At 30.2% G+C, this 24,719-nt stretch overlaps 2 protein-coding genes and 1 long non-coding RNA gene across 3 annotated transcripts; 2 read left to right on the top strand and 1 right to left on the bottom strand.

Moving 5' to 3' along the window:
- The first annotated feature begins 1,772 nt into the window (after positions 1 to 1,772).
- LOC111023273 (uncharacterized) lies at positions 1,773 to 5,028 on the top strand. Its single transcript, XR_002603096.2, has 3 exons — positions 1,773 to 1,969; positions 3,347 to 4,259; positions 4,441 to 5,028. It is a non-coding gene; the product is annotated as an uncharacterized LOC111023273 (long non-coding RNA).
- A 6,397-nt stretch (positions 5,029 to 11,425) lies between these two features.
- LOC148209915 (transcription factor bHLH149-like) lies at positions 11,426 to 12,635 on the top strand. Its single transcript, XM_088127197.1, has 2 exons — positions 11,426 to 11,586; positions 11,822 to 12,635. Exon 2 carries the CDS (start codon positions 11,899 to 11,901, stop codon positions 12,487 to 12,489), a length of 591 nt encoding a protein of 196 aa, XP_087983323.1. The 5' UTR covers positions 11,426 to 11,586; positions 11,822 to 11,898; the 3' UTR covers positions 12,490 to 12,635.
- A 10,314-nt stretch (positions 12,636 to 22,949) lies between these two features.
- On the bottom strand, positions 22,950 to 23,656 carry LOC148209914 (uncharacterized). Its single transcript, XM_088127935.1, has one exon. The coding sequence runs from the start codon at positions 23,603 to 23,605 to the stop codon at positions 23,354 to 23,356; it is 252 nt and encodes an 83-aa protein (XP_087984061.1). The 5' UTR covers positions 23,606 to 23,656; the 3' UTR covers positions 22,950 to 23,353.
- Positions 23,657 to 24,719: the final 1,063 nt, after the last annotated feature.

Here is a 24,719-nt window from a genome sequence, read left to right as displayed (position 1 = left end):
ATAAATTGAGATGGAAAATTGGTGATTTTGGAGCTTGATTTTATTGAATCAACATTCAACGTTGTCTTGGAGCTTGTTTTGGTTCAAAACATCTTGGATTTGTCCAAAAATTAAGAAATTACATAGGAATTTTTAGATTTTTCAATATTAATGAGGTTGATTTTATATTTTGAATGATTTATAGTAGTCACCTGTTGAGAATTGAGATGAATGAGAGATTGAAATTCAAATTCAACCATTTGGAATTTTATAACAGAGGTAACTTTCTAATAGTTTATATTTTTTATATATAAATTAATTTTTAATTGTAGTAACTTCTGCATCGGTCAAAATTTAATTATAATATTAAATTTGGTAGTTTTTTATTCATGAGAGTATTAAATTCAATATGTTAGTTAGGACATAACTTATTAAAAAATGAATGACTTGCTTATGAAAAAAATTCTTATCGCATCCAGCACTATTATAGTTTTATTTTAACGTCTAATTAGATCGGGTAATTATTCAAATTAAGAACATAAGTCCGTTACTTTTTATTTATAATAATAATTGGAGCATAAGGTTCTATCCAAATCTAATAAGGTAAAAATATTATTAGAATTTTCCATTGATACGACATGCTACAGATAACTTTATATGGCTATAGATTCAACATTGAAATAGGGAGTAAATCAATTTTTTTTAGTGAATAGTAGAAAATTCAATAAGTATTTTTTCATGGAAAGAATTCAATAAGTATTAAAACATATCAACAAAACATTATTAATAAACCTACAAATTAGGATAAAGTCAAAATTTTATAAATTAAAATATACATTTTTTAAATAATAAAGTAATTAACCATCCCGGGTGGTTTATTGATAAAAAAGAACTAAAGTAAACTGAGAAGGAAGGAGTTCAAACTCTAGGATGGTCATCTTTAAGTTCTAATAGAGGTGCGAGCCGATTAAAACACTCACTGATATAAAAATATAAATAAATAAAAATAGTACAGTAATTGAAAAGATTTATTTCTTCTCTACAAAATGGAAAATTAAGAGCCCGCCTAGAAAAATTCTTATTTCTTATTTTTAACTTTCAAGCATTGAGTAAGCATTTTTCTTAAGGAAGTGTTTTAAAAATTGTGTAGGTATTTATTTTTTTTAATCGTTGTTTATGCTCCCCATTTACAAATAAAATATTATTTTTAAATGATTTTTTTAACTTAATATTTGTTTAGAATCAATTTTCCACATGCAACCCAAACTTATTATAAAATTAATAATTTTAAAATTATTTATTTTATTTACCATAAAATTATATAAGAATATGTTTATTTTAATTTTATTTTATGGAATAATAATTATCAAAAAATTTATAAAAAAACTTTCCTAACATCTTTTTATCGTATAAATAAACATCCAAGGTTATAAAATTTATAGGTAGTCTGAATGAATACATATTCAGTACGACTCTAATATAAAGAAAAATTTAATGCATCGATTATGGATAAGCATGTTCGAGTGATCAAGTGAAATCAAATAACACCTCGAACACATCATAAAGTATTAGTAGAACTCGATAGTGTCTCTATTAAAATTGTCGACATAAATCATCTCTAAATAAATTCATTAAAGTTGTTATGAATTAAGTAAATGGTAACGAAGCCACGTTTCATGAGCTAAGCTCGATATTTCATAATTGGGTTGAGTTATTTTTTTAATAATAGTGGTTTAGATCGAGTAAATTTAGAACCGAAGAATGGAATAGAAAAAAAAAAAAAAACCAACTCGTGACCACCAAGGAAATTAAGAGTTGGAAACGTGGAATTGGAAAATCGTAATCAGATCAGAAAGTGGTGTTTGATTTTGCTTCCGCAAATGGAAACCAATCTTCTGCGGACAATTCAATGGCGTTTGTCGCATCTGTGCGTGAGTCGAAGGATTTGGCTTAGCTTTTCGAGGCCACAAGTTTTCGGATATTTTCTTAGGTAACCAACTCAAACTCTGCCACTTTGCACTTTCAGATTCCCACACACGAACACAGTATCGAAATCGGCAGTTTAATGGGGGGTTTTCTGGCTGAGTTCGATCCACGAGTCTCACAGTTTCGTATTGAATTGGAAAATTAGGGGGAAATTAATTCATCCAAGCTTTTATTTGTTACAATCAATGAACTTAGATAAGATATTGGATGGTATCACTATCAAGTAGATTATTCAACTTTTTGTCTCTGCAACTGAGAATTGGAGCAGTTTATGAAGAATTCATGACTAGTAATTATTAGTTTAGGGGGATTCTCAATGAAATTTTAGACGTATTAATTTAGTTTTGTTTCTCTAACTCTGTAGTTTCTGACATTAAACTTGAGCAAAAAGTTAATGAAATGTTAACAGCCTAAATCAATGAATTGATATCTGATAGTGTTGATACTTGAGACCATGTTCTAATTGTACCTGGTAAGTTTGTTAAGGTGGGAGTCAAGGAGTTTAGAGTATAGACATAATTTTGGGAGTCGGTATGTGGGACTCGGGAGAGATAGTCGTCACGAAAGGCTGTTAATATTGTCATTTCTCTTCGATATTACGAATCACAATATAGTTTCAGTGTCGGATTATGAATTATTATAATCTTGATCCTGACAGACTGCCGCAAGTAAAGTGTCTTTATGAGATCCAAAAAGAATTCATGACTTCTTCAGATATATAGCTTGCTTTTTTGTAGTAAAATCTGAAGATAGTGCTTGCTAAAATCCTTCTAATATATGCTGTGGTGTGAAAGTGAAACATGAATAGAATTATGAAATTTCTTTCTTTATTTGTTCTGAAGAACTTTTTAAATACCTTAAATAGCAAACTAGCTTTCTAACATGTGATTGGGAAAAAAATAATAATAAGAAAACCAAAAAATTTCCTGTCCAATAAGTACACACAGCTTTGGAAAACTGCAGAAAAAAGAAAGCCTCCGCTGTTTTCTTCAACTTATAGAAGGAAGTATGCAACTGAACTATCAACACTAACTTTCTAGGAAGAACTAACAGAACTAAAGATCTGATAATGAGTTTCAAGTTTCATTGTGATTCAAGGGATCGTGGGAATCCACCCATCTTGGTCAATGAAGAATTCCAATGAGAAGTTCCTTAGTTCTGAGGCATCAAGCTTCTTCTCCCATGGAACTCTCTTGGTAGTGGAAGATCCTGGCCCTCTACCATTCACCTCAACATACATAAAGTTTTCCCTAAAGAATGTAACATCAATAAAAACAATTATAAGAACTTGGCAATTCAATCAAGAAAACTTTAAAAGTCAGAGGCTATTTCTTTTCTTTGTTTCTTTTTGTTTCTGTGAACTTACTCTTGGCCTTTGTAGTTCCAGGCATCCCATCCCTCTGGTGCTACCACCGAATCCAATGAAGTATCCTCAAATATAACTCTGGAATAAGGACGATAAGCTCTCCCCAAAAACACTTGGCCAGCCCCCGTTACATTGCACTGTTTAAATATAAACCCGCTCGAGTCTGCTGCCGATTCTCGACCTTGTGCGGTAATGAATCCTTGGTGCACTTGAGGGAGAGATGCAACATTAACATTTATCAAGCAGTCCTGCATTGTCAAAAACATGCATTTTTGGTTTCAAGTTGCAGTGTAAGTCTCCCCAAATTGAATAAAGAAACGGTATCGGCATTTGAAGTTGGCAGAAACAGAACCATGAATGGCCTTCTTGCATCAACTTGGAAAGTTTATAGAGTACCTTGTAAATTGATTGCCCTCTACCAAAGATGAAGTCTATGGCACCTTCGATATAGCAATTTTCAAAGAGATGGCGGCCTTGTACATCCCATAATGTGTCTTGAAACCCCATGAATCCGCAGTCGAAAAATGCCGATCTGTCACCGAAAATTCTTGCAGCTACTGCTTGTGTAATGTAAGTTCCACCACTATAATCATACAGTTGCGGCGCTTCTGCAAGATTGAAGGAGTTCTGCATTGCACCACGACAATATCTAATCAAACACAAGCAACAATTCTAACAAGATAGACACTGATCAATGATTGAGCAATGATTAACTTGCAGCCTAATTTGCTATGAATTTTCAATGATGTGAACATAAATTCAGTTTATGTCAAATCAAGCAATGGAAGCAACAGCACCTTAAAGGTAATGCCTCTGGCAACAACGTTATCAGGAATTGAAGTAAATGTAGCACTAAGATCTGTTCTTTGATGGTCATCGAACGTGATAATCGTAGTCCTACGATCACCTCCATCGAGAAAAATGTAAGGTTTGTCCCCTGGGATTGTCACTTTTTCGCTGCAAAATGTTTGCCAACCATAATTAGAAATAAAGCTCAATAGCAAATGGAAACAGCAGCTGGAAGCATAGAGTAGGCATACACATGTTTTAGCATTATTACTTGTATTCGCCAGGATTGATTTGAATCTTAATCCATTTGTTGTTATTAGATGGAACCGAATCGATGGCTGCTTGAACGGTCCAGAAATCGCCCGTGCCAGACTTGTCAACCACAATGGAGGATTCAATTCTTAAAACCTCAGAGTTGCTTGCATAAGCCACAGCTTCAGAACCAAAAACAGCAGCATTAGACAGGGTGAAGAGTAAGAGAAATGGAGGGAGAAGCTGCATTCTTTCTTACACAGATGCCAGTTGAAAATGGTAAGCTCTGAATTCTCAAGGTGCTGAAGAAGTAATAGGCCATATATTCACACACAAACACACATAGAGAGAGAAAAGAGAGAAATGAATTCATAAATGCAAATGCTTTTTAGGATATTGTTCATGCATAAGAATCCATTAGAAGAAGAGTTGATTGCAGTGTCAAATGAAACAGGAATGAAAGCTATGATCTTGCAAAAATTCAAGGAGTCAATAGTTCACTTTGATTTAGGCATTTTGCATTGGTCGTGATTGTGTTAATAAACACATTAAAAACTTTGCCAAATATGGAATGGAATGCCTGTATATGATCCTAATAATTTCATTGATTTACATTTATACTTTTTGCAAGGTAAATGAACCGTTTGGAATTCTTATTTGGTATTATTCTTCTCCCTCTTAATGCCTGCCTCGACTTTCCAAAGTATTCTCTAAAAATTTTGTTGATGAATCGCCAAATCAATGCTAAAATAAAAGGAAACAAAACATGTCAATATTTGACATGCATTTCCTTTTTGTTTTTGGTTGGCTAAGTTAGAGAGAGAATGTTTCTTTTGTACATATTACATTCAAATGCACTTTCTAATCCCCTAGTCACAGTTTCCTTTCCATATTTGATACTTAGAAAAAAAAATTATTCAACTTGAGTTGGAGTTGTATTTGGCTAAGAAATGTTTTGGAAATTGAACTCGAACCTTTCAAAAATTTTGTATGGATTGAGTTTATAGATTTTTTTTTTCCTTTTCTTTCTTTCTTCTAATTGTAGATAAAGTTTTTAATCTTCTTTCAAAGATTTTCATATGCAACCAATTTGTCAACGACCAATTGTGTCTTGTACTTTCTCTTGCTTCATGAATGGGTCTTGTACTTTCTCTTGCTTCATGAATGGATGATGTGTACGAAATTTGACTGACAATAGAGGAATAATAAAACGGCGAAGAGTCTATTAATATAAATCTATGAAAAGCTAACCTGAGCAAAATGTGTCAACTTATGTGAAGTTAATTAGATGTTCAAATTTTTACCAAACTTATTGGTTGGTGTGTTAACAAAATCTATATGAAATCTTTTGATTGGAAAAGATCGGTTGGTAGAAGAGAAGAATTCTGTACGGTTAAAATTGGTATAAAAGAACAGCAGCGTTTAGCAACAAAAATTCAATATACCTATTTGTATTAAACCATCGAATGGTTAATACTAAAATTTTCATTTGGCTTGAAATAAACAAGATTTCAAATGTCAATGACATTAACTCAACTAACTATACCTCTATCTTAAAGGTTAGATGTTTGAGTTCTCGTTCTTTACGTGGATGAACTAAGAAAAAACACGACTATATTCTCAAGAATGCAGTGTGAAAATTAGGCAAGCCGGTACATAAGTAAAAAGAAAACCTCTCCTCTCCCAACTAATGACATGACAAATATAAAGTTTCAAATTGATAGTATATAGTTATCTAATTTTTAATACGTTTTAATAGAAACAATTATTATACTAAGGGTCGTTGTCTTTGATTTTATAATTGGTTGCTTGCAAGTTGAAGGCAAGAATTAGCATTAAATTATACAACATAAAGCAAATACCACAAAAGCTATGTTGGACAGGAAAAAACATAGTATAAAATTATATCTTGTTTTTGAATTGGCATACCTTATCTTATCTCTCTCTCTTTTGCAATAAGATGGGCATTTTAGAATGAAAAGAATTTATAAAAAAAGATTCCAACTTGCTACCCTTGATCATGATTAGTGAGAACATAACAAAGCCTAAGGATTGGGCATCAACTTCAAAAATATAGTGGGGTGGACACATTTTGTTTGGCCCTATTGGAGAATATATTAAAAAAAAAAAAAAAAGTTCCAAAGTGCCCCATGAATTTAATCAAGGAGAATTTGTAAAAACCCGAATCACGTAAGGTGGTGGCTCATTGGTTTAAAGAAGCTAAAGTAAATCGAGGGAGAACGAGTTCAAATTCTATGATGACCACCTACCTTAACAATTAATTCCTATGTGTTTCTCAACGAGCAAGAAATGTTATATAGTTAGTTGATTGTCCCGTGAGATTAGATGACGTAGAATGTAGATTTTGTTCCATTGAAAAGAAAATATAAATTTGGACAGCAAAAATCTAAGACATAATCAACAATATATGATAAGTTGCAACTAAAAGACATGTTGAAAGTGAGAGAAAATGGGGGAATCAGATATACACTAAGATAAGTTTGAAAACAAATTTCATTTAGCTGAAAAATTCTGCCAACATGCTGGAAGTGGACATTATAATTTAAAAAGCCTTCATTTTACAGCACATAAAAAAAATTGCCATTGTCAGATAGACAGACAAGAAGAGGCCTTTTTCCATTACAAGATGTTAAAACTTCAGAGAAGAGAAGGAGGGAGAGAATATATATACTATCAAAAAAATGGAGGGCTTTCATACCAATGGTGTTGATAAAACTTAACATTAGCTAGAGAGAGATGTATAGGCTAATCTCGGCTCATCGAGTTGTTCGGTTCAAATTTTGATCGTTTTTTCGATCTAGAGATAAGATCGTCACATGAGTCTGAAAATTCGGACGGATCTGATCAGATCAGATCACCAACCCAACTCTCTTAATTTTGGGTTGGGTCATTGGTTATTTTTTCTTTCTTTTCCTAATTCTAGATGGGTCGTTGTTAATTAATGGCGAGTTGCCTTACGAAGTCGTTTAAAGCTAAACAACTCGAGAATCATCTTTATTTTGTAGGCTATTGGAATGCGACACATCTATCTTAGAGGGTAATTCCATTACAAAGTTGTCAATGAAGATTAGCATTTTTTTATGGGGGTGGTGTATGAGAGGATGTATTGAGTGACAATTAAAGCAAGAAATAGAAGAATGCCTCCAAGAAGGCAGGCAAGCCCACTGCCATGTCATTGTCTCTATTTTTATACATAAAAGTTCTCTTTCTCATGCTCATACTCATATTTCTTCTCAGGTTTATAATTATTTTCACTTTTCTCCGACCCACAAAAAACTAGAGTTGGATTAACAAGACTCATTTCATAATCATTTAAGATTTAGAAACATTACTATCGTCACCTGAAGAAACATCAAATTGACACCTATGGTTTAAAAGTTTGAAACTTTAACCTACATGGACAGCTATTGGTACAAAAGAGCTAGAGTAAAGTAAGAGGAAATGAGTCCAAACCTCATAACGACCACATAACTTAAAAATTAATTCCTATATATTTTCTAGTACCAAATGTTGTAGGATTCGACGACTGTCCCGTGAAATTAATCTGGTTTGAAACTTTAAAATTCAACCCATTCCAAAAATGATAGAACTCCTGTGGAATGTTGAAACAAAAAAAACAATTTGTGAAGAATAAGATTATTATTGGGAATTAATCATTTGAATGTGGATGAAACCTTGCCACATCTTTAAAACAAACCACAATAATCCAACCCCAAAAAAAAGAATCATATAAAAATTGAGAGAAAGAGAGAGAGGCACATTCCCAAAAGAAGCAAGAATCCAAAAGAGAAAGAAAAAGAGAGAGAGAGAGAATAGAGCCACATGATTGAAAGTGGCATGAAAACAAAAGCAACCACATGCTTCTCTCTCTCTCTCTCTCTCTCTCTCTCTCTCTCTCTCCCTCCCTTTAATCTCAATTGGCTAACATCACCCACTAATCATTGCCTTGCATGAAAACAAAATTTCTGTTGACACCCACACCCAATTAGTGCTTGCCAACACATCCAATATAATAACACCTCCAAACAAAGAAAAAGACAAGGGACTTATTACCAATTTGGTCATTTTATCTTTCCCTTATACCATTTTAAAAGTTTCAATTTCATCTCTCAGTTAAATCTAGAAGGTTTAGATACTATTTCGGTCTTACTTTTAGTTTTAGTTCATTTTGATCCAGGTACTTATAAATGGTTTGTTTTAACGCTGGTTTTAATCTATGTACCATTTTAGTCCTTATTAAAAAAATTTAATTATAGAGTCTATACGAAACCATTTTTAATATAAAGTTGTGACTATATTTCAAAAAATTCATTACGCGTTGAAATTGTGGTCTAAAAGTGAAATAAGAAAAAAAAAATATCAAAATGGTAACTTTCTAAAAGTACAGGGACCAAAATAAATGTTTTAAAGGCATTGGATCAAAATGGATAAAAATTAATATTTGATAATATAGGATTTGAAAGTACAATAACCAAAATAAATCGAAGCAAAGTATAATAACCAAAATAATATTTAAACCAATCTTAAAAATCATCTTTTAAACCTATTTTTCACTTGTCTCTAAATTTGAGTCGAGCTAACAAGCAATAGAAAATGCATTATGTATCCAATATATAGTAACAACTTATTAACAATATAGATGATTTGTAAAGGTGTCAAGTTTTTTTAATTAAACTAATGGATAATCTAAAACCAATATAAAAAAAAAAAAAAAAATCTTATATAATATGATCCATTGATGATTAAGAAAAGAAAAATGAGCAATTTTTAAAACAAAAGATGGAATTGGCTAGCTTTGAAGACAAGACATGGGGACACAAGTGAGGTTGTGCATGTTTTTTGCTTGTAATAATGAAGCTGTTTTGGTTGGCTTCTCTTCCCAAACATTTGCTTTTAAAACTTTAGCAACCAACATTTATATTATATATAATACAAGTAAATTTAGCTTGCCTTCAAGAAATGTTTCTAAAATTTCTAATATTTTTCGGGTGGAGGATCGAACTCATGACCTTCCTAGTTAAAGATAATACCGATTACCGCTGAGCTAGGCTCGTGTCGACCTCTATAAACTTAAATTAAGATCACATCAAAGACATATTTCTTAGCAAATAGATATAGATATTTTTATAATAATGTTGGTTAATAAATCTTATAATAAAGTTGTTTGCTTGTTTGAGTTGGTCAAAGAGTGAGAAAAATATTCAACAAACACCCACTTTAAAGTCATAAATTTATTATTGTTTGTATATATATGTGTTTATATAAGGATTCTGATAAATATATTAAAAAAAATATAATAGTATGGACTAAAAAAATCAAAATTAATACATAATGTTAGAAAATTTATGGCGATTTTGTAACATTCTCGTTTCTGGACCATTTTGATAATTGTTTCTCGTTTCTATTTTTTAAGAAATGTTTCTAAAATTTCTCAATTTCTAAATCATATTTTCAAATTTTCCTTTCAAAATATAAATAAAAGTATTGTTTTATTATTGTCGACTTAATAAAATACATAATAAATATAACATAAAAATTAATTTAAAATTTTAAAATTTCAGAGAACGAAAAAACAAAAAATAATAATCAAACATATTTATATTTGTTAATAAAAAATAAGAAATAAGAAATAATTATCAAATATAATTTTTTTTGTTTACGAAAAGTTTTATTTTTATTTTTTAAAAAGAGAATAAACGAGAAACAATAAATATAAAGGTTAGTAAAAGGAACAATGAAATTTCATGGGAAATAATAAATTTAAACAATCAAAATAAATAAACAATCTTGAACTTTGAGTAGGGGGAATGTCTTGTCTTTTATGTTGATATAATTTAATGCATTACATTGTATGCTACAAATAGTGTTACATTTAATTATTACCACCCTATCAAATGAAATTTAGTAATAAAATAATAAAAAGAAAACATAACATCACATGGGTAGTAAAGAGATCTAATCCCTAAAAAATAAAAAGTAAACCTCAAGATTCTCTCTCATTTTAGAGAGAGAGAGAGAGAATGAAACCACACCTAGGTATATACAATATGTTCAACATAAATAATTTTCATATATTTTCACATATTTTTTTATATAATTTGTCTCTTATATTCTAAAATATATTATGTATAGTGTACATACAAGTCTATTCAATTCTTAATATAATTTAAAAGTTTCAATTTATACATTATTTGAATTTTAATTCTAGTTATTTAAATGTTAACGTGGTATGAACGTTGATTATACTAATGAAAAATAATTTGATATCGTGTATGGCACTAAAATATAGACTGACTAGATAAAATAAGGTTAAATGATCTACTTGATTCGATGAGTTGAGTAGGCAAGACAATATACGATTTCTTTTACATGTTCGTCTTTATTTTAACTAGCTAACCTACCTCACTTATGTCACATGGTTTCCAAATCATCAGTAGTTAGTCCACTCAACTAAATGCATTAATGCCAACATAAAAATAGTTCAACAATTTTTTTTATGTCTTTTACTACTAAACATAGCTTAATGATCAAGGTATGTATATTTTTTTTCTTTGGTAGCGTGGAATCGATAGTTCTTTAGTTTTTTACTCCTATACTCGGGCGAATTCTCTCTCGCTCGAAGGCTTGAACATAAGAGACATCAAGATTTTTTGATATTAAACTCATCCAATCCAAAGGTTCTGAGTAGAAGGCCCTCATGGTAGGTGATACCATAGAGTCGCATACTCTTTGCCAATGGAATCGTCCTTGGGAGGTTGTGTATATTCTCTAATAAGTCATTGGTTCCAAATTATTATCCCGTGCTTACTAAATTTAGAGACGTAATAGAAATTTTTTACAATTTAAAAACTAAATAGATACAAGTATCAAAATCATGGTGACCGCCTTACTTACAATATTCTAGGAGTCTTTTTGACAACCAAATGTAATTTGTTCAACAAGATTAGTGGGGCGGACGAATATCGGAAAAAAAAATGTAAATAATTAATAAAGTGAAAATGAAGAATATATATAAATGGGAGAGAGGGGAAATGAAGGAGAAAGAGAGAGAGAAGCAATTAAACGTATTGTTTGAAGGAGGAGAACGCGTGGTTTCCCGTGATCGTTTTAAACCCCCCCCTCTCTTCTTCTTCTTCTTCTTCTCTCTCTCGCATTTCAACCTCCAAATCCTTCATACATTCTCCGTCTTCGAGGTATTTCCATCGCTCTATTCTCTTTCTTTTTGTTTCATCTTCCAATTGATATCCAAATCGTTGGATTCTCTTCATCTGCTTTTCCGCTTTTCATGAAATTCAATGTTCTCTGTGTCGCTCTTCTTCTTCTTCATTTTATTTGTTCTTTCTTGATTGATTTGATTGCTGGAGGACTGCTACTGTTGTTGTTCGAATTGGCTGACTGTGATAGGTTTTTTTGTTTTCCTTTTTGCAGATTGTAACTCGTTCGCGGAGAAGGTCGGGGATAGGATTAGAGATTTTTGTTATTTTGATTGATTGGATTTTTGTTTAATGGACGCTCTGATTTCGGAGGCGGAGGAATCGAAGAACTCGCAGAGGTTGAATAAGCGACGGAGAATTGCTTCCGATTCTTGTGCGCAAGGCGGAGAGCGGAAGTGGAGAACGGAGGTCGAGCAACAGATCTACTCTTCGAAGCTCGCGGAAGCTCTCCGCCGCGTCAGCCGGCGGTCCTCGCCGCAGGAGAGATCTCCGATGAACGGACGATTAGTTCGCGAAACTGCGGACAGTATCCTTGCTGCGGCGGACAAGGGGAGGACTCGATGGAGCCGCGCGATTCTGGCTAGCCGACTCCGGAGAAGGCTGGCGAGGCGTCGGAGGACGAAGAAATCGATCGGCCGTAAACCGTCGCGCGCGGCGGAGACGAAGAACGAGAAGATAAGGAAGTTGCCGGCGGCGCAGAGGAAAGCCAAAATTCTCGGCCGGTTGGTTCCAGGTTGCCGGAAACTCTCATTCCCGAACCTTCTGGAAGAAGCGACCGATTACATATCGGCTTTACAGATGCAGGTAAGAGCCATGGCGGCGCTAGCCGACCTCCTCGCCGGAGTTCCCAGTAACCGGCTCGGAAACTCGAACGATTCTTGAGATTGTCGGAAATCGGAATCGCCGCCGTGAATTTTTTTTTTTTTTTGTCGATTGAATTTTATTTGCCCGGCGGTTGTATTTCTATTTATTTTGGTGTTCAATGTATTTTATTGTACACACTTTAATATATTATAAATTTAGCTGTAGTGGTGTCTATTTGGTTGATTGATTTTAATAAGTTTCTATTACGTTTTTTTTTTTACTTTTTATTTTAATTCTAATAAATCTCTAATATTTATACTTACTGATATGATATTTTTTTTTGTTTAAAAACGTGTGTTATCTTAGATTTTGTTTAGTTCAACATAGTGTTGAACTTTTACTTTTCACTTCTGCTGCAGATGGTATATAATTAAAAAAATTTCAAATTTAAAAATTAATTACATATGATATTCTAAATTTGTATTTTTATTCTATATAAAAATCTTTTTTATAGGGCTTTTTATGTATTTAACTTTCTTTCTTTTATACTTATTATTATTGATCTAATAGCGGACAAATAAATTGCTATTTTAAATATTATTTTGGTATCTTTTACTTTTAGCTCAAATTTATTTTAGTTTTTATATTTCTAAAACGTCTTTTGATTTATTTATTTTTAGTTTTTTTCATGTATTTTTGAAATATTCGTTTTAGATTTTTGTACTTTTGAAAATTGATTATTTTGGTCTCTTAATTTTATTTGGGTAGTACAATTTCACTTAATGAATTTTTATATTAAATGGATTCTATTGATTGATAAATAAGTTTTTATTTTGTTTTCTACATTAAGGTAGTATTTTTGTAAGTAAAATTGTTTATTTATTTAGAACTTATAAAAATAAAATAAACTAAATATAGAGTAAAGTTTTGTCCAATATTACATTAGAAGTGATTCAATTCTACGAACTTTTTCCGGTTATAAATCCTTTATGTTTGGCAGACTTATATTATATATTCACCCTCCAAAAAAAATATAAAGTAATTCTGAAATTTCTTTTTTTTTTCCCTTTTTATATTTAGATGGTTTTTACTCGATAAATTAAATACTTATCTTGAAATACCATGTCCATATAAAAATTTGTCGCGGATGCAAAAAATCATGTACATAAATTCTGTCAATCAGATCAACAAATTAAAGTCAAAAGATTATAGTAATAGTTAAATCGCATATTTTATTTTGTTTTTTGCACATATTTAAAATTATTACGTGCATAAATGAGAATTATTTTGATTTTATTCTCGTTCCCCACCGGAATTAAAAGATACTATTTTTTTAATTCATCATCTCTCTTTCAAATGTTCAATAAACAAGAATATTAAAAGTTGTATTTCACATTTTAATTATTTTTCATAAGAAAGAAAATAATATAAATTGTTTATATATATATATATATATATATTTTTAAATTTTTGGTTCTATTAACGATCGATAATATATATTTTAACCAATTAAACTATGTTTAAATAGACATAAATTGTTTTTATATTGGAAATTGAGAAAGAGAGGCAAAAAGAGGGACAAGATGAATAGGCTAGCACGTGTGTGTTCCACCAATTGTCTATCGATATATAGGTGATGAATCGTATGTCTCTAAAAGTTTAATTCGTCATGTTGTTTTTTAGAGAGGACCCATCCATTTCAATGCTCGAAGAGGAGGAAGGAAGATTTTTTTTTTCCTCAAAGAAAAGATAGTTTTTAAATTTGCGTGTGGTTTTGTCTTCTTCTTGTTTGCTTTTTTGCCTCTTTTCTACATATCCCATGTTCAACGTGCATCCATGTGCTCCATTTACTCCCTCTCTCTCAAGACAATTAATTAAAATAGATTTTTTTTAAAATAAATAATAACTTTATGATATTTGAATTGATTGATATCGAGGGAGTAAAATGTCATTGTAAAAAAAAAAAAAATAGTCCAAGTTCCAATTTTATAGTTGTGCTAAATAAGGAAGTCTTCTCTCTTCAAACTCATTAAATTTACCTCCACACTTTTAATTCAACTAATGAATTAGAATATTTACCGATTCGAGTAGAGTTTAGTGGACGAAAGATTAACCAACGTATCATAATTGAGTCTTAGCGCACAAAATTGAATATGTATTTTCAAAATTGGTACTTTAGTATAATTAATCTATTTTATTATTAAAAAAATCATTTTGATTATCATCATTGTTTTTTTTAATATTAAAAAATACATTTGGTTTGTATACTCTCAAATTGGTAACAATTTAGTGCATAAACTTTATTGTGTAACAATTTAGTCTCTAGAGTTTAAAATTTGTAACGATTTAGTCCTTATCGTGAAGAAACTCATCAAAATTAAGTGTTGATTTTTATCGTATAACAATTCAATTTTTGCAATTTACAAACATACATTTAGTTCATTGTCAACTTATGATCTACATATATAAAAACTAGAATCTTAACAAAAATTTTCATGACACGAACTAAATCGTTATAAACTTTAAACTACATGGACTATATTTGTTACATACCAAAGTTTAAGGACAAAATTGTTACCAATTAAAATTTAATTTAGGGATTAAATAGTTACTTCAATTAAAATACATAGATAAAAAAATATCTCTTTTACATCTTTTGTTAATTATTTAACAAATTGGCAACCTGGTCTAGATTATTATTACTAATATGCTAACATTAACATAAATTTGAAGTTTTATAAGTTGATCAAAAAAGATATTAGATGGACAAATATCAAGTAATAGAGTAATAGCAATAACTAAAATAGTCATTTTTTAGAAAAAATTAAAACTAAAATATACATTTTACGTAATTTAATCGATTAAAATAGACATATATTAAAGATTCTAACTTAAGAAAAAAAACAAAAAACAAAAAATAAGAACAAAATCAACGTGGTGAATTAAGGTAGGTAAATAATAAAAATATTTTAGAATTGACCCATTCTTCACATGGTCTAATATATAAAAAGTAGATTTTTTTTTTCTAAATTATGAAAGTATTGACCAAATAAAAAAATATAATAATCTTTGAATTTAGCTTTGGAATGGGCACTTTCTCCTGCTCCAACGCACCTATTAAAAGACAAAACGTGTTCCAACAAGGCATGCCACGTGTCACTTTCTTAATGGCGTCTGTCTGTGACAGCCGGCATGATTGACACTTGTCCTATTATTATTATTTTCAAGCATTAAATATGTCGCCTTATTATTTACTATTTAGATTCCATTATTCGCAACTCAAAATCCAACCCTTTTCAATTTATTATTACGTTCCATTATTTTAAGTTATAAATTTGATTCTCCAATTTTGATGGTGGCGCTGGTTTAGTTTTAAATTTTTAACTATATTTCTTTAACTTTTAATTTTTATTTTGATAAATTTCTATTATAAATACTGTTACTTTAAATGTTGACATGAATTACTCCCAAGTCACAATAATGATGTAGGGTAATTGGCAATATTTCTGTTGTCACCCATCAAAAATAAAAAAATTTTATTGTGGAATTTTATTTTATTTGTTAGTAAATTAGCATCGCGTATTAGTATTTGAATAAGACTTATTAGAATTAAGAGGGAAGGTTTCATTTAATTCTTTTAATTTGTAGATTAAATAAATTGAACCATAATAGTTAAATAACTAACTTTAGAACAGGGATTAGTCCAAATGTTCAGCTGGCTGGTGAGATGAATTGACGTCTTTAAAGTTCTCATCTAACGATGAAAAATTGTATTGAATGAAAGAATCTCGTATTAAAGTTGCAATTAAGTATTCATTTTGGTCCATGTACTTTTAAAAAGTGATTAACTTGGTTCATATTTGTAAAAATGTATATACAGTTGAAACCCTTTAATACAAACTTATGCTACATTTTCAATAAATATACTAAATGGGGTGTGTCATACTAAATTATGATGGAAAGAAATGAAATATAAAAATGAAAATGAATGAACCAAATGATCACTTTTAAGAGTAAATTAACTAAAATAGACGTTTCCACATTACAAGGACTAAAATGAACAAATGTTGAAAGTACATAAACCATAAAGACCAAAGCGGATGTTTTAATAATATAATTAATAAAATGAACAAAAAAATTTCGTGATTAAAATTTTTATTATTGTTATTTTATATATTTCGAAAAAGATTATCAAAAGAACCAAAAGAAGAGAAGGAAAGAAAGAAAGAAAGAAGGCATGTGAATATTTTAATTACAAAATTGGACAGATGCTGATGCGATGATTCAAAAAGTAATACGACAAAAAATAATAATAAATAAAATATATATACATATATAAAGTATCTACTCCAATTAGTTTCTAGTGGGCCCAACTTGACGCCTAAAACACCTCTCTTGGGCCCAACTATATTGGGCTGGGCCCAATTAATGCACAAAGCGACAAAGCATGTGGGTCCCACTCCCAAATCCGTAATCAACCTAGAAAAAAGAAAAAAAAAAACGTCTTTTTCCCATACAAGATTGCATTTCAATTATCCAACCCAACATAACTCAAATGTTTAAGACAAATATCTCTGATCAATAAGTCATGAGTTCAAATTCCCACTCCCCACATGTTGTATTCACAAAAAAAAAAAAAAGGATAGCATTTCAATTTTAAGTGAATTCTATAGACTATTAATTATTTCGTTCGTTTATGACTTAAAAAAAAATTACGGTTGGTTTAAATACTATTTTGGTTCGTGTAACTTTAGCCTTGGGTTATTTTAGTTTATATATTTTTAAATGTCTATTTTAGTTAATGTAGTATTAAATTTTGTTAATTTTAGTCATTATATTTTTGAAATGTACATTTTAGTACTTATTGTATTAGTGTATCTTTTAACTGCTCTATAAAATATACGAATTCTTTGCAACTTAATACCAATTCTTTGTATTGTACTATGTAATGACTCACCTTCAAAAGATCTATAAAAGGACTCACCTTCTTCAGAAGATTCATCAAAGGAATCATATAATTTGCTGTTATTTGGTTGGTAATTAGTATTAATAGTTGTACTAAAAAAATAGTATTAATCAAACTTTTTGCTTCAAATAAATAATTCAACATTATAAGTAAGAATTTACTAACAAAATAATGGGGTTGAATATATATATATATATATATAAGTGTTAATATATTTTAAAATATATTATTTTTATTGTGTAATCAAGCAAGAAAATTATGTTGTCGTGATTTGCAATCTTTTTCTTTTTTCTTTCTTTTTTTCCGCCAACCAACCATAGCTCGACAAAATAAAACTTTTCCAAATGGAAAATTCTTGTCAAGGGAAAGATTATATGGGTATAAAACTAATATTTAAAAGAACTTTTGTGTCACTAAAAATATTAGTTTGTGATTGAATTTAAATTATTAGTTTTATTCTCAATATATTTTTTTATTACTTTAAAAAAATGTGCATTCAGTAAAAGGAGGGTTAAGGAGGGTTGATGCGGAAATCTTTCCAAATGTAGAAGAGCAAGCTAACGAGAGCAAACGAACTGGGAATTGGAGACGCCTGCAATAATAGGTAAAGCTTTCATACCTGATTGAGTGGAGTGTAGGTGTATATAGATGGTGAAGTAGGTGGTTACCCGTCCCATTAACCTATTCTATTGTGCGAATGGTAGGTGACCTGTCGTTCACTATTTGTCATACTAGGGTCGGATTGATCGTCTGCAGCCGCTCGGCCTCAGGACTTCGCGTGGGAGCCTAAGACCCCTTTCCCGACCTATCGAGCCTAAGCTATTTCAGAGAGGGGAAACTCGACCTCGACATTTTGGCCTCTCAACAAGGATAATTAAAGAAAATTTTCCTTTATTTAATATTATTTTACTCCTCTAAAACAAAAATTTTTAATCATTCCACTAAAAGATTGACATTATATTTTAATTAAATAATGAATAGAACAATTTATAGACGACCAATAATTAAATTTATTGAACTTTATTTTTAAATAGCAAAATGATGCTCCAAAGTTCACACGCAAAGCACTGGGTATTATTAAATTCCTGTCAAATTTTACAATGTCTTTCTTTCTTATATATTCAACACTTAATGTGAAATATTTAAAACCTATTTTTCACCTAAGTCAAATAGTCTGAACAAAATTTGTAATTTCCACCCTCTAGACATGATTTTGATTTTTTTTTTTTTATATCCGTGACTGTTCGGACCAGCTTACGCGCACCTCGACTAATCTCAGTTGCGTCTGACCCTACAACATTTTGTGCCGAGAAAGACATAATTTTCACTTTTAAAAATTTTTAAATTTGAACCCTATATCATGATGAGAAACAAATAAAAGAACATATTTACTTTGATTGATCAGCGACAAAGAAAGAGGTTACCTACTATCTTTAAGAAAAGAAACTAGCATCTTGACACGTTGAGTTATATTTGGGTCAATGATGATAATAATAATTTTAAAGGATTTGTACGCAACTAACCTATTTTAAGATTCAAATTACACAATAAGCTTAACTTTTTAACAATTTACATTATTAACCGTGTAATCCATTAGAAAAATTACTCATAGGTCATTTCTAATATATGTTAAATAAGGATAAAAAATAAAAATGGAATAAATTTAGAATTTGAGCGGTTTTTTTTTTATTTTGAAATCCCTAAAATCTCTAATTTGAAAATCTAAAATCGTGTTAGGGAGTTGATTAGATTTGGATATATGACAAAATATTTTAACGAACCTAATATTTGAGTATATACTCCTAAAAGCTATATTTTATATAACCTAATAGTATATCATACTGTAAATTTATCTCATATATTAATATATTCTATAACATAATAGTATATAATAAAGAAAATATATATATTATATAACTAGTTAGATGAGTATATGTTTTACCATACTATTAAAAAAAAAAAGCTTAAGGAAAAAGTGAAATTTAAAATTTGAAAATTAAAGTATGTAAAAATTAAAAAACTTTTAAGTTATTTGTGAAATATATTTCTAAAAGCATCGATTAAAGATATTTTCTCTAATTTATCAAAAAAAGATTATAAAAAGAGATAAGTGCATAGATGATCTATTTAGAAATCATAATTACGTAAAAGGATGAAAAAGTATAGAATTTACACTTTTGTCACGAAACAATCCTTGATTAGATGGTATCCATAACACAAATTAGTAGTATATCCATCTCAATATTAAATCATTATTAAAATTTAGAATTGGTAAATTGGGAGGTCAAATCTAATGTGCTAATGATACCTTCCAAAATTAAAAAAATCTCAAAACCCCAAAAACCCATCCATTGCATTCTAACGGACTTTTCAATTTCTTATTTGGTGTGAAATATTGTATATGTGAGGATATATAGTACAATGATTTGATTAGTATATATCTTATAACTCAACTTGTATATATGCGAATATATACTATACTGATTTTGAATGTATATATGCGGGTATATAAGTTGATATATCTTATAACTCAACTTGTATATATGCGGATATATACTATAGTGATTTTGAATGTATATATGCGGATATATACTGTGATTTTGAATATGTGGATATATGTTTATTGAGACTTCAAAAGATGTTTTTGTGATTTTGAATTGTCTTTGAAGATTGAGCACCAATGTGAGAGTGAATTAAGGGAAAATCAATCTTTTTGAATGAGTAAATTAAGGTTTTGAAGGTGTGAATTAGAGGATTTGTGTTGAAAATTAGTATGTGATCCATAATAATTAAAAGATTACGATAATAATTTATGAAATTAAATCTTTTATATTAAAAAAAACAAATAACTATAATAATAGTAAATACGGTAAAATCAAAATTAAAATAAAATCCTGTAGAAATCTAAAGGTGTAAAATTAAAAAAATTTAGATATTTGTGTAAATAAATTTCTAAAACAGCTCTGCAAAACATTATCTCTTATAACAAAGCATGATAGCATGGTGGGCATATAGATGGATTGGCCCAATTGTAAAAGTGACCAAACCACCACATGCATGAGTTGGCCCAAGTGTGAAATTTTAAAAGGAAAAAATATTTTTAAAAGAAGTATATTATGAAGAGACAACCTCCATTTTGAAAAAAAAAAAACAGAAAACATTATTTTCTGAAATAGTTTAGAGATTGAAATATTTTAGTGAGTAGTTATAGTTTTAATAATATTAAAAAAGAGAACTTCTATTTATTAACATTTTGACATGGTCAAAGCGAGCATAGCTCTGTGGTAATTGACATATACCTCCAACTCTAAATTCGAATCTCCTCCCCAACATGTTGTACTAAAAAAACACTCTGACATGGGTATATATTAGTACTAATTAAGTTAGCTAAGACCGTTTTTATGGATACATATAAAGTAGCAAAATATTAATATGCGTCTTTCATATATTTAAAAATGATGAATGAGATTGTGGCACTTCACTCGCCGCCAATGTAAAAGGATGCTGCCTTTTTTGAACAAAATACTTTTTTTTGTTTTTTTTTAATCTCTAAAGTTTATAATTAGTATCTATTTGGTCTTTTTGAGGTTTCAAAAGAGAAGTTAATCTAGTAGTTAAGATGCTGATTGTATTTTTGTGATTAGGGAAAATATATTAAATTAATATCTTAAGATTAGCGTAAATAGTTTTTCCTATATCTTTCCATCTTCTCCTTCCTCACTTATTGTCCTCTTCTCCGGCCAACCTTATCGTCGGCCACCACTGCCCTCCTTACCGCTATCACCCTCAAGGACTAAATATATACTAATTACAAACCTAGGAACCAGAACTGTATTTTGTCAACCTATATTTAACCTAATTTAGTGAAAAATAACTTTTTGTTAATAAATTTTAACAATCCTTTTTTAGCAAATTACCGTTGAATTATGTTCGTTTTGGCAGATTATGGACGCCCGTGTATAAATGGATGGAAAGTGAGTTTTTTTTTCTCCTCAATAAAGATAGAGATGAGAGTTGTAGACAATTATTTCTGCCAACCCAAAATTATGGAGAACAGTGGGCCACTTTTCAACCCAACCACCAAGTTATGTGGGACTGCTGCCCCTACTCAAAAGTCAATTATTCACAAATAATACTATTATCATCCTATAATCAAAATTGTCATTTCAATTTTCAAAATGAAAAAATGAATTATCATTTTCAATTTAATAAAAAAAAGAGAGAGACACAAAAATCTACTAAAACTCACCCTACCGAATTTAAAATGAAATTCTAGTCAGTTAAAATATACTTTTGATCTCTTCTCTAATCGAATAACGATTTAATTCTTAAACATTGAATTGTAACAATTTTGTCATCGTATATTAAAATGCGTAACAATCTAATGCTTAATGTGAAAAAACTCGTCCAAATGAATTGTTTGTTATTGTTGTGTAATGATTTAGTATTGGTAATTTATAAATCCCTAATTATTTTATCAATCTACAACTTTAAAATGATATGAACTAATTCATTACAATTTAAAGTTCAAAACTAAATATGAAATCAACGAAAGGTCACGAACAAACTTTTTTTTTAACCAATTCTATTTGCTTAAGTATTGGTGTGTAATTTAAAGAGAATTTGTAATTGATTGCTAAAATATTTACCATATTTAAAAATTTAGCAACAACTTTTAAGTTTTGCAAATAAATATAATCTTCAAATATTTTCGTTTATTTATGATTTTACCCTATTAACATTTTAGATAAGTTAACGACATATCAAGTCAGATATATTAATGGTATATCACTACTTAGATTTAGTGCTCATTATGAATAAATACATTGAAGTGTCGAGGTTCCAAAATTTGCTATTTTTATAAAATTAAAAACTAGTTACTGCTTTTTGCAAATTCCTACCTTTTTTTTTTTCTCTAAATTTGCAATCGTCCTCCATTTAACTACATAAGAAATAGACAAAATACCACATTTGAATTCCTCATAAAAAAAGATAACAAAAAAGGGTAAAATCATCCTTAAATTTAAGATTTTCTTTTTCTTTTATCCCTAAACTTCTTACCACAGTCTATTTTAATTTCAAATTCAAAAACTAATCATTTCTATAGTTATTCCGTTCGAATTAATCAATTAATGTCACTCTAAGACAAACCTACGTCATTATTTAACACAAAAGTTTAGAACTACAATATCTATTTGTTAAATAATTGACGGTTGAGATAAGATAACAAAATAAAATAAATTTGAAAATTCAATACTATAGACATTTCAAATTTTAAAGTATCAAAATAGGATAATTCTTAAGAAAAAAATCCTTCCTCACTAAGTTTTTCCTTTTCTTTTCTTTCCTTCTTTTTTTTTTTTTTTTTTTGAGAAATTCTTCCTCACTAAGTTTTCTTAACATGCATCAATTCAATCATACGCGTTTCAAGCGCTGATAGCTGTGTTTTATTTTCGGCCATTTTTCCCTGCAGTTGAATTATATAAAATAATCTCTTAATTTTTATATATATATATATAATAATGTACCATAATTTTCACATTTTCATTAATTAAATACGTCTCTGTACAACTATTACAAGAATGGCAATTAATTATATAATTATTGTATAATATATAGATCCAGAAACCAGAAGCATTTTGAATTTTCAAAATTCAAACAACTCCTATATACAACAAACAAGAACATTCTACAAATTGCCTAATGAAACAACTGCCGATTTGAAGGAGATTAAGAAACTTAGGGCTCGTACTAACTACGGTCCCACCGATAGATTTACACAAAATCTTCGATGTTAAGAGAATGCAGAAAGGAGGAAGACAATTAAGCAAAATCAATCAAAATGCACAAATTGAAGAATCTCAGAGTGCGAGAATAATTCGATTCTTACTGGAATATGCTTTCTAATGCAGTCTTTGTCTTCGCCGAGCAAAGTGAGGAGTGCGAAATGGAATCAATCGCCGGCCGGCCGGCCGATCACAAGCTGCATCCGTAGAAGACGAAGAAAAAGCCGATCATGGAGACTAAAGCGACGGACTCGAGCGCGGTCATGATGGACCAGACGAGTTCGTCGACGATCGGAAAGTTGAGCAGGCCGCGAGGCCAGCGGCGGAACCAGCCGGAACTACAGAACGACGAAAGAGCCTCCGCCAATCGGAATATCGAAGATCTGAGTGAAAATTCGGATCCCGGCCACCGGTATGCCGATCTCGACGACCTTCCCGCCATCGCCGCTGCTCCCTTCCGCCTCCTTGAAACTCTATCCAGAGCAAAGCTGTAGAGTCCCGTGACTATATATAAAGTGGGAATTATCCAGTGTAACCGAGTACAGAATAAAACCTGTGCTCTCTATCTCACTCGTCGATTCATTTTGTCGCGTCTGTTCCACACGCGCTGAACGGGGGGCGTGTGACCCGATAGTTTGGAAGTGTTGACGGCTCTGATTGGCTATTGTAGTCCAATAGGGCCCACATGGGCTAGAATCTGGTGTGGAGATTCACCGTAAAATCCAATCTGGACGAGAAATCACATCCGTTAGATAGCCACTAGTATGATGATGATTCAGAGGGTACGGCGTGATGTACGGTTGAGATGAATGTTCGAAAAGTATGGACAGGAGGGAGGGTGACAGCTGGAAATTAAATTGGAGGGAAAACTTTTTAAAACGGAAAGTGTTCTAAATGCTAGAATATGCTTATTCGTTATTGTATTTGTATTGTATAATGGTGTGAAATTGCAAATTTAGAATCATTTTTAAAGAGTACCATAAATTTTTTTTTGAATATTTTGGTTCTTTTTTACTTTGATTTACTTTAAAAACTGACCAATTTGATCCGTATTTATAAAATTTTAATATAAACTTCGTATACGTGAAAATCTTTTAGTACAAATTTACAGTAAATTTCAAAAAATTCAATAAGTGAAGTGTCATATTAAAATTATGATCGAAATAAACGAGATAAAAATAAAGATAAACGAATTAAAATGATCTACTTTTTAAAAATATAAGGGTAAAAACAAATGTTTTGGAAGCACTAAGACCACGAACAAAATTTGAATCTACATATACTAAAATGGACGTTTTAAAAGTAGAGGGATTAAAATGAATCGGTCAAAAGTACAAAAACTAAAATAATATTTAAACCTATTCATAATTATGTAAATACAACACTTTTTTTTTAAATTGAACCATTTATATGAGTTTAAAGGGTGGGAGTAGAGGGTGATATTTTGAACATCTAACCTTCCAAATGTTATATTGTCTTCATCACTTAAATTATATATTATTTTTGTTAAAAAAATAGTTGGTGTGAGTATCTGAAACTTTAACTTTAATCGAAAA

Source organism: Momordica charantia, assembly GCF_013281855.1.
Source record: "Momordica charantia cultivar OHB3-1 chromosome 8 unlocalized genomic scaffold, Mcharantia_2.0 BLBB01000008.1, whole genome shotgun sequence".
NCBI classification, from domain to species: domain Eukaryota; kingdom Viridiplantae; phylum Streptophyta; class Magnoliopsida; order Cucurbitales; family Cucurbitaceae; genus Momordica; species Momordica charantia.
The sequence above is the reverse complement of the archived record's forward strand: the minus strand, read 5'-3'. Positions and strand labels throughout refer to the sequence as shown.